Here is a 10,428-nt window from a genome sequence, read left to right as displayed (position 1 = left end):
GTACAAACCCAGCGAGATTGAATCCCCAATCCCGACTTATACCTATAAGGAAGAAGTGATCCTTCCAACCCATAATATTAGAAGGGGCACTACTAATCTTAAAGCCCTCCCAAGTAGCTAAATAGTAGTCATTTTTTATTTTACATAGCACAAAGTAAGTAGTAAAGAAAGAGTTTATGGGTTAGGGTAATACTGACATCATAGTACTTCATGATGAAAATTTCTAAATAACGCCATGAGTTAGGCGCCATTTGTGAGGACGATATCCTCCACCGTTAGAGGCAAAACACAATCATTGAGTAGAGGGGAAGGCGAAGTCCTACCTCTAAAACATCATAAAACAAACAAAGGAACCTAAACATTGGATCATATGGACAGTGACCCAATCAAGGTACTTGCAGCTTGAATTTGATTGGGATGGGGTATGTGATCCATAAGTGGTCTAAGAGTTATGTGCTCTTTATGGACTCTAAATCCTGAAGAATCCATAGGTTCATTGGGATTGATTCTCTCAATGAAGGAGAGCTTGGAATTGCCTTCGGCCTTGGGCTATTTGAGGACGGAGTGCCAACATCCTCGACCATTCGATGACCATGAGACCAAGAGGAGCTTGTGTGAAAAAGGAAAGACATTTCGAGTTACAAAGGTGGAAGAAGTTCTTTGGGTTTGAGGTGTTAGGAGATCAAGGTACTAGAGAGCCGATGTGCTTGTAGGACGAGACATCCGTGAATTGACTTACCTTCAAGAAAAGGACTAAGGACCAACTTGGCTGGTAGAAAAGAGTTGATACTAAGAAGAATAAGCTCCTAAGGGAGACCACAGATACTCAAATGAAAGAATAAGCCTCACCCCCATAGCTAAGAGATATTTATAGGGAGGGGATCAATCTATCTCCTCCCATATTAAAGACAAGTATCTCTTTAGGTGGAATACAAAAAGATGCTAATCGAAGAAGGAACACATCGAAAAGCACAAATGTGATCAATATATGAAGACCATCTTGGAAAATGCAAAAGTAATTGATGTGTGAAGATCACCTTAGAAGAAATTCATCATGATATGAGACATAAGGCAAAATATGTACGAGGTACATAAGTTAGTAAAACCTGACCCGCATAGGAAGAAATACGTCACGGCGGGAGGCACAAGGTAATATGTGCCCGAGATACATGAATTAGTAAAACCTGACTTATATAGGAAAAAATCCACTACGACAAGAGGCATAAGGCAAAATATGCATGAGGCACATGAGTTGGAAATACCCATCCTACCAAAAAAAAGTTCTGAAAGGCATAGTAATTCAAAATTGGTTGATTAAACCCGTAAAGGCTTGCCCGAGACATTGAGACATAGAGGTTGGGAAAACCCAACTCCCTCAAAACTAGCCTAAAGTGGAGGTGTCGGGCATCGACCTCCACTCCACCTGAGGTGGGTGTATTGGGTGCCAACCCCCTTCGTGCCCAAGGCAGGTGGGTTGGGCACCAACCTCTTTCGTCAACCACGATAGAGGAGTTAGGCATCGAACCTCTTTCTGCCCTAGGCAGGTGGGTTAGGGTTGACCTAAACGTCAACAATATTTTTTTTATAATAATTATATAAAAAATTAAGTTATAAAAAGATTAAAAAATAAAAAAATAAAAAAATAATTATATAATAACTTATCACCAAATATACTAAACATAATAACCATTTGGGCTCTTTTAATTAATTGATGATAAAAAAAATACATAATTGATAAATTCACCCTATTCTTTTTATTTGAGAAAAAAAAAATAGAACATGCATCACTTGCCAATAATTTCCTTTCTCGGATACTCGCACACTCATAAGATTGATGCATATATTATTTTGTATTTTCTTGTGGAATTCGGTACATGATTGAGCACTACAGGTCGTCAATACATGTCGAGTAGCTGATATGAACTCTCCTCGTGTTCTCATTTATCGATGCATTATTACTTGAGTATTATTATTTAGCTTTCATGTCAGAAGGCAACGAAGCAGTCCGTATTATACCTTAGGCAGTGTGTTATCTATATATTGCGTTCTTGAATGCAACCTCCGTCACCACACCACCGCAGGCTTGCTTGCGACCTTTCGACCCATGTCCTCCATGGATGACTACGATACAGGTCGGTTCCAGTTCTGCGTTCTCTTGTTGTTCTTGTGTGGTCTCGCTGGTGCAGTGAAGGGTGAAGACCAGCTTCTCCTTCCCATCGTTGATGACCGATGGGGCAACAACAATGGCCTCCAGACCTTCATAGTCAACGTTGAAGAACCCGAAGCCGTGGAGCTGCTCAGCAGCCGGGAGCTGAAGCAGTGGCACGAGTCCTTCCTGCCAAACGCCACCCTTGACTCGGGCGAGCCGCGGCTGATCTACTCGTACCGTCACGCCATCAGTGGATTCGCCGCCAAGCTGACGCCGGAAGAAGTGAGGGCCATGGAAGCGATGGAGGGGTTCGTGTACGCGCGGCCGGACACGACGATGCGGATCGAGACCACATACACGCCTCAGTTCCTGGGGATCAGCAAACCGGGGGGGGTGTGGGACAGTGGCAACATGGGCGAAGGGGTTATAATTGGGGTGATCGACACCGGGATCGCCGCGGATCACTATTCATTCAGTGACAACGGGATGCCTCCTCCCCCGGCAAAGTTTAAGGGTTCATGCACACCTGAAAGCAAGGTCACCTGCAACAATAAGATTATTGGGGCAAGAGGATTTAAGTCTGGACCAGACACGGCCGTCGATGAGAACGGTCATGGCACACATGTGGCTAGCATTGCGGCGGGGAACTTTTACAATCGTGCCGAGGTCCTTGGCATGGCGGCAGGCACGGCCTCCGGCATGGCACCCAGAGCTCATCTGTCCATCTACAAGGTGTGCTACAGGCGTGGGTGCTGGAAGAGTGACATACTGTCCGGCATAGACCGAGCAATCACAGACGAAGTCGACATAATACAGATGTCCATCGGTGGGAAAAGAGCTCCACGATTCAATGATGACGGGGTTGTGCATGGCTCGCTTTCCGCATTGCGCCACGGTATCTCCGCCGTCACCGCCGCCGGCAACAATGGCCCCAATCATCTTACGCTGTCCCATGATGCGCCGTGGGTCTTGACCGTGGGCGCGAGCTCCACCGACCGAAGAATAAGAGCCACCGTGAAGCTGGGCAATGGGATGGAGCTGGACGGCGAGTCGGCCTACCAACCGACATCATTCGACTCCTCAGTCATGTTGCCAATCGTCTACGGGTTGTTCTGCAATGACTCATCACAATTGAATCATATCTCTGGCAAGATAGTGTTGTGTGAGCTCGGTAATATTACAAGCATCGAGAAGGGGAAGCTGATCCTCCGGGCTCGAGGCGCCGCCATGATCCTCATGAACCCATGGACGAGAGGTTACACGACCAGTTCCGACGCTCACGTCCTTCCAGCCTCCAGCGTGAGCTACGAAGGCAGAAAGAAGATCATGAAGTATTATAATACAGCAGGGGCATCAGCTACCGCAACGATCGTCTTCAATGGTACGGTCTTTAACAACCGGCCGTCTCCGGCAGTGGCATCCTTTTCCTCCAGGGGACCCGGAACCAGGAATGGCGGCATTCTCAAGCCCGACATCGTCGCACCCGGCGTGAACATCTTAGCCGCATGGCCATTTGAGGTCGGACCGGGAGCCGCAACTCCGTCAAAATCGGCGTTTAATTTCCTGAGCGGCACCTCCATGGCAGCACCTCACGTCAGTGGGATAACGGCGCTGATAAGGAAGCAGCATCCCCACTGGTCGCCCTCCGCGATCCAGTCGGCGATCATCACCTCCGCCGACGACCGAGATCTCGACGGCAATTACCTGGTGGACCAGCAGTCTGGTGGAACCGCCGACGTCGTCGCGGTGGGTGCAGGGCAGCTGAACGGACCTAGAGCTCTAGATCCGGGTTTAGTCTACGAAATCGACATGGGAATCTACCCCGCCTACCTTTGCAGCCTAGGCTACAACGACACGGAAGTGAGGATTCTTTGGGGGAAGGCCGTCCACTGCAAAAACCAGCGACACGTCAACGCGTCACAGCTGAACTATCCTTCGATCACCATTGATTACAGGAAAACCAAGTACGTGATCTCCGTGAAGCGTACAGTGAAGAACGTCGCGGCCGGAGGGGTTGAGCATTACCATGCCCGTATGACTATCCCCCCGGGGGTGACAATGGCTCTCTCCACCAATGCACTTCGCTTCTCTCGACCTGATGAACAACAAAGCTACCATGTCACCTTTGACATCGACCCCGCAGCTTCACCAACTTTCCCATATTCTCGAGGTAAACTCGAGTGGGTTTCGGCTAAGCATCTCGTGACCACCCCTATCGCGGTCTACTGGCGATGATCACGTCCATCGAATAAATTATATATATATATATATATATATATATATATATATATATATGTTCCCACGAATGTATGACCGACTTAAAAGCTCTGTCGCCCCAATATAGAATAAATAAATAAAAAAGGTCGGTTGATAAAGTGAAAAAGAAGCTGGTAAGAAAGAAATATATGTTCTAGCCATGTCTAATATTGAGTTCACATGCATAAGTAAACCATTAATGATAGCTTAATAGCTCTAAACTATTAATATAAATATATTTAATCCTAAATTAATGACAGTGATAGATTTTTTTTTTTTATTTTATGAGCTGTCGTCATAGAGCCGACCTTAATTATTATGATAAATTATATATTATCTTTGTAATTAGTTACATCTAGTATTTCGATCTTTATATTTTTAAAAATTATATTAAGATTTTTATATTTTTATATTTTTAAAAATAAAAATTTTGAGATCCCTATATATAATTAAAAAGATAATTTTATAAGATTAAAAATCAAGAAAGAGAGAGAAATTTTGTTAGAGCAACCAGATTAAATGTTTCACTTTTGTAAATATAAGAATCTATAACTTTTTGAAAGTATAAAAATCGGAATACTAAAAATAACTAATTATAAGGAGTAATATATAATTATAATATTAGTATCCAGAAATGATTGAGTTTGATAATCTTACAAAAATTAGTATTTTCTCTAGGGAATAAAGAATTTAAATGGTTTGAAAAATTAAATTATATGGGATCTTTTGTATAAATGAGACTTTTTTTATATAGAGAGTAAATAAAAATTAATTTATGGGAGCAGTTATAAAGAAATCATCAGATCTAAATAGTTAATCAAACCATTTAGACACTACAATTAATACTGTCGGGTCGATGAGACGGTTGACATAATATATTTTTAAAAAATATTTTTAGATAAATTATAAATAATAAATCATGATTAAAAAGAATACCAGCAATAATAATTTATAATTGTTGAAATCATGAATATTTTTACATTATCTCTCGTTCCTTCATTGAATTGAACACAAGGCATTACATTAGCCCTCAATGCAATATGCAAATGGATGTGTTCTTGGTACACTACATTGTGCCAGCATGCTCAGGAAAACTTATCAATGATAGAATTCCATCTCTCACTGGATTTATTTATGTAGTTGCTAAAACCATTTTTATCAGTCTGATCAAAGTACAGATGAATAGAATAAAATTCGATATCGGCTATATTTATATCTTGATCAATTCATGGTAATGGTTTTGAACTGTATTAAATCATAACTATAGCTAAACCACTGCCACAATTCATAACCATTCCACTCAGTTACCCCTAATTGGGTTATCACCCAAGAAGAAAAAGATAAAGATGTGAAAGAGCTATGCGTGGGATGACAAGTAGAGAGAGAGAGAGATGCTTCTATTGGTTTCTATTGTTCAAAAGTCATGACATTTTTTGTGACAAGAAGCTTAACATTCAAATCAGTCAACTCTAAAACACAACAGATCAGAATCAAATGAGTCAACTTAGCCATCGAAAAACTCTTGAGATCTTCAACACAAGTGGAGACAATCATCTTATTTCTCAGCTGTAGAGGATTGCAGATCAGACGTAGAGTTAGGGCTGAGTACATACAACTGTAGTTGGGAAGTCTCAGTGTTTGAACTCTGAAGGGAGCTTTGTCAAGGAAGGCTTCTGAAATGGATTAAAATGGAGCATTTGTTATAAATAACGATTAAATAGCATAAGAATAGAGAACTTAACGTCAAAGTCGTTGTAGTATAGTGGTGAGTATTCCCGCCTGTCACGCGGGTGACCCGGGTTCGATCCCCGGCAACGGCGCTTAACTTTATGGTTTGTCATGTTAATTCGTACTTTTTATTCGCGAGGTTAATAAATTCTTAATTTATGAGTCTAGTGGCGATATATATATATATATATATATATATATATATATATATATAACAAAATCAACAATTTTTATGAGAATTAATTTCAATGATAATAATAAAAAAGAAAATGATGGAAGCAGTGGAATACCGATCCTTAATTGGACCTTCTTGACTCAAACAATTTCATAAAGAAGAAACAAACAAATGGAACATCATGCTGCTTTTTAACATGATATCCCCCCAGCTGTGATACTTTCTACAAACTTATAACATGATATCCCAATGGAAATCTCCACTACTTTGATAATTTGAATTATTGGGTGAAAAAAAACAAAAAACTGAAGACATTGCCATGATCCTTACAATTATCCATTTCATCTCCCACAAAATAATTTTGCAACAATCCACACGTGAACATGTAGCATACAGATCACCTAAGAGTTGGTGGTAATCCATCCTCTCAAAAAGAAGCTCCATCTTACAAACTTGGTGAAGTCATCCTTCAGTGTTTTGACTTGGTGACACTTTTACCACTTCAAATAGATTGATAACTGGTCCTTTGACTTCAAGAAGAAAGAGAAAAGAATTTAGGATAGGAAAGTTCTTTGAATATGTTGTTTGTCATCTTCATGGCTGGAAAAGACATCCAACATGGAAACAAGGTCAGCACTGTAATGGATCTTAAAATTGCAAGGACAAAGCAGGAGACTTGGATTAAGAACTCCACAGAAACAATCCATAGGTTCACAGCTAAAAGCTTGGTATATGAAAACTTCATGAAAACATCCAGCAAAAATGAAGTAACCTACTTAACTGTGGCTTAAAAATAATGCAGTATTCACTACAAAGCAGAAGCAAAGGAAAAAGAGGAAAAAGAAGCTTTTATTACATAGTTTTAATGAACTTTCCCACATAAAGGGTCCTTATGATCCAAATGAATCAAGTTTCTAAATCATGCTTGGCCCATATGGTAATATCAAAACATTCACAGCGCAGAAGCTATTCTTTCATACTATCTACTAGACCTTAATGATGACCTCAAAGATTTGAGTGAAGGAAATTGTAAATTGTAGTAATCTCATAAGTCACATCTGACATGAAATCAGATGTGAATAGTATATGGTTATGTTATTACCCAACCAAGGTGCATATGAAAACTTTTGAGGGGTAAGTACACATGATTTTTGACCAGAGTCGTGATGTCTATATTCATAAACTTCTCTACAAAATAAAAAAAATAACATCTTTATTTATTTCTTTCTTAAAATTTCATCGAAAATCCTAATTTTTCCTAGATGGAATTATTCTTATGTTTTACAAATAGTAACTTACGGAGCATGCCTCCATCATGGGCCCATATTCACCTTACAAGGACACTAATGAGGTTGGGCCATTAAATGAAGGATGTGTAGATATGAGAAGATGATCTTTCCTACATATAAGTAGGACAACAACAACAACGACATAGCAGTCATAAGTCCAAACTATTTGGGATCAGTTATATGGATCTTTTGCAACCATTAATATATGTAAAAAAGCCTTAAGATCCGGGTTCATGAGATCTAACAGAGTTTTACACTGGTTATCAATGACCTAACGTAACCCTCCATCTTTTTCATTTGGGCTTGGTACTGACATTGGCGGTGTTTCCTATATATACATATACATATAGAAAGGTTTAGCCTTATGATATCTAAGAGAAGCAAAATACTAGTTAAGGATGTTATAGTTTGCCATGGGCATCATGAGGTATATGCACATTTTGTTCTTTTTTTCCTCCTTTGAAGGCTATGCTATGCACAGTTTGATAACAAGGAAACTTCCGAATAAATCTCTGTAAAGATCTGTGTTTTGTGTGGTGTACTTTGTAAAACAGCTTATGAGAAGCTACGTAGCAGTCTGTTAGTTTAGACAATCTGTATGACAAGAAGATTATGAGAAGTTTAGGTTCATCCTTGTGGCACGAAAACCAGATACCTTATGCATTGTTCTTTACGAATTGAATGAATGACTAGAAATAAAAGCATCCTGAATAAGAGACGGAATTTGTGGTCAATATCATGTTGCTTCATGTTTATTTCATAAGGACTGCTCTACAGGAAGTGCAGTGGATATTCCAGATGACTAACACATAAAAAGCAGATCAGATGAAACATTAGATGAGTAAGAAATTAACCCAAATTGCATAGTCGTGCTTGTAAAAGTAAACACTAATATGGGGATTCTCATGTAATGCAATATCAAAAAGAAAAAAAATATCATGACAATGAAACTTCTGTGACAAAAAATTTGCTTCTGGGATAAGAAGAATAATCTCTTACATTGAGATCATACTGCAGAATCCTTACCAGATAGACCCTTGCTTTGTTTTTCAACTTCAGAATCAGAATTACCTGCCATGACATTTACCTGCTTAGAAGCCATAGAGCCATGCTGTCGTGATGGGTTTCCTATTCCAGTAACTGATTGTTGATAAAGAATTCCTCCCACAAGTGTCAAAAGCAAGCAAATCAAACCAAACTGGCTTGCATGCTTGTCCCAGATCAACACATTGATTGCAACCGTGAGAAACTTGTTGACAACACCGGTAACTGTAAATGCAGTAGCAGAGATTGCTTTCCTTGCCGCAAACCCAAAGAAACTGATGAGCAATCCAAAAACACAAGACAAAACCACTGCAACAAAGGCAATGAAATCAAACCAGTTCCCAGAATTGGATCCATAAGCTGCAAAGGCATCTGCATACTCCCCAGTGACAAACCAAAATACGGGCGCCATCATTAAGGACAGAAGATTATTGTAGAACACAAAACCCCATGTGTTCAGACCCAAATTCGTTACCATGTGCTTTATGTAAACCATCTCCGTTGTAATGGTTATTAAATAAGCGATGGCCCATGAGTATGCAGTGAGGGTGAATGCCGAATCAGTCATCACATAGCCAATTGCACCCCCCAGAATAATCACAAGAGACAAAAATGTGAGCTTCGAAGGGCACGGCTGCTTTCTGAAGGCGGTATCAGCTATGGCAACCAGAAGGGGAGTCAGGGATCGGAATACTATGAAAGTATCAACATTGGCATGCCGAAGGAGATTGGTATTGGTGAAAATGGCAAGGTAGAAGACAGTAGCCGCAGGAAAGAACTTCTTTGCTGTCTCACAGGTAAAGGGATCATAGTAAAGAAAACCCAGCTTCCCGAGAATCCACACACCAAGAGCCGAGGTCAAGTACTGTAATGCCGTTAACAGGCCGGGATAATTGAACATTGTGATAGCAAATTTGTTGATGACAGCGAGCAAGCTGGAACAGAGAGCGTAGCCCACAACAAGGCTAGTTGTGGTGTAGTATGGCTTTGAAGCTTCGAGTTTGATTCCAGCCATGACCGTGCGCTCGGCCGGTGCAACAATCAACAGTGATCCCTCCTCAGGTCCGATCTTTCCATCTATCCGATCGGATGGTCGACAAGTTCCCAGAAATAAAATCTTTGTCGGTAAATTCTCAAAAAATAGATCCAAAGTAAAATATTAGAATTACATGAATACAAAAAAATAGAAGGTCTTGGATGTCATCCTTAGATCTAAAACAGGAAAATCGAGGTAATCAGCATCTTCTACCTTGATTTTGACGACGAACAAGAGATCTAGTTCCAAGGGTGCAGAAGAACCAGTCCAGGTGCTCTGAGCTATCGGGAACGCCAGCCAAAAACAACTATCGATCCAAAACGATAGAAGGAGATGGAGGAGGAGGACGGGAGGGAGGCAGCGGATCGAAATCGATGGCGAGGGATAGAGCAGCGGAAGTAGCGAAAGCCGTCGGGTGCTTTTATGGATCAGTCCCTGTCAAATGTTATATGACACACAAAGCCCTTCTCAATATAATTATCTCACACCACCCAAACATATCAAAAGAGTTTATAAGGATTAGAATAGATGATTTAATATTATTAATTTTTATTTTAAATATTTTAAATTAGTGATTCAAACTTAACAATTTAGTATATTAGTTATCCTATCAATCTAATATTAAGAATAGTAAGTGTCTATTATGATACTTTAATTTAGTTTATAATAAGATTTGAATAAAATTATAAAAATACATGTGCCTATTATTACTAAATTCACTAGGTGAAATTCTAAACAATATTTAATGATA

At 40.1% G+C, this 10,428-nt stretch overlaps 2 protein-coding genes and 1 non-coding gene across 5 annotated transcripts; 2 read left to right on the top strand and 1 right to left on the bottom strand.

Annotated features, from left to right (window-relative positions):
* The first annotated feature begins 2,059 nt into the window (after window positions 1–2,059).
* Window positions 2,060–4,535, top strand: LOC135649872 (subtilisin-like protease 4). The gene has a single exon (XM_065168790.1). The coding sequence runs from the start codon at window positions 2,105–2,107 to the stop codon at window positions 4,382–4,384; it is 2,280 nt and encodes a 759-aa protein (XP_065024862.1). The 5' UTR covers window positions 2,060–2,104; the 3' UTR covers window positions 4,385–4,535.
* A 1,618-nt stretch (window positions 4,536–6,153) lies between these two features.
* TRNAD-GUC (transfer RNA aspartic acid (anticodon GUC)) lies at window positions 6,154–6,225 on the top strand. Its single transcript has one exon. It is a non-coding gene; the product is annotated as a tRNA-Asp (tRNA).
* Window positions 6,226–6,547: 322 nt separating this feature from the next.
* LOC135649421 (GDP-fucose transporter 1-like) lies at window positions 6,548–10,089 on the bottom strand. 3 transcript variants are annotated; one of them, XM_065167743.1, is made up of 3 exons: window positions 9,891–10,089; window positions 8,597–9,773; window positions 6,548–6,908 (listed from the first exon to the last, which is right to left on the bottom strand). In XM_065167743.1, exon 2 carries the CDS (start codon window positions 9,654–9,656, stop codon window positions 8,604–8,606), a length of 1,053 nt encoding a protein of 350 aa, XP_065023815.1. In that variant the 5' UTR covers window positions 9,657–9,773; window positions 9,891–10,089; the 3' UTR covers window positions 6,548–6,908; window positions 8,597–8,603. The 3 variants fall into 3 exon arrangements, with proteins under 3 accessions (XP_065023815.1, XP_065023816.1, XP_065023817.1); XM_065167744.1 differs by having other exon boundaries at window positions 8,597–9,718; XM_065167745.1 differs by having other exon boundaries at window positions 8,685–10,089.
* Window positions 10,090–10,428: the final 339 nt, after the last annotated feature.

Source organism: Musa acuminata, chromosome BXJ3-9 (genome assembly GCF_036884655.1).
Source record: "Musa acuminata AAA Group cultivar baxijiao chromosome BXJ3-9, Cavendish_Baxijiao_AAA, whole genome shotgun sequence".
Taxonomy (NCBI): Eukaryota; Viridiplantae; Streptophyta; class Magnoliopsida; order Zingiberales; family Musaceae; genus Musa; species Musa acuminata.
This window is presented reverse-complemented; position numbering and strand designations above follow the sequence as displayed.

Coding starts and splice junctions, on each gene's coding strand:
- LOC135649421 (XM_065167743.1), bottom strand. CDS start 9,656: ATGGCTGGAATCAAACTCGAAGCTTCAAAGCCATACTACACCACAACT.
- LOC135649872 (XM_065168790.1), top strand. CDS start 2,105: ATGTCCTCCATGGATGACTACGATACAGGTCGGTTCCAGTTCTGCGTT.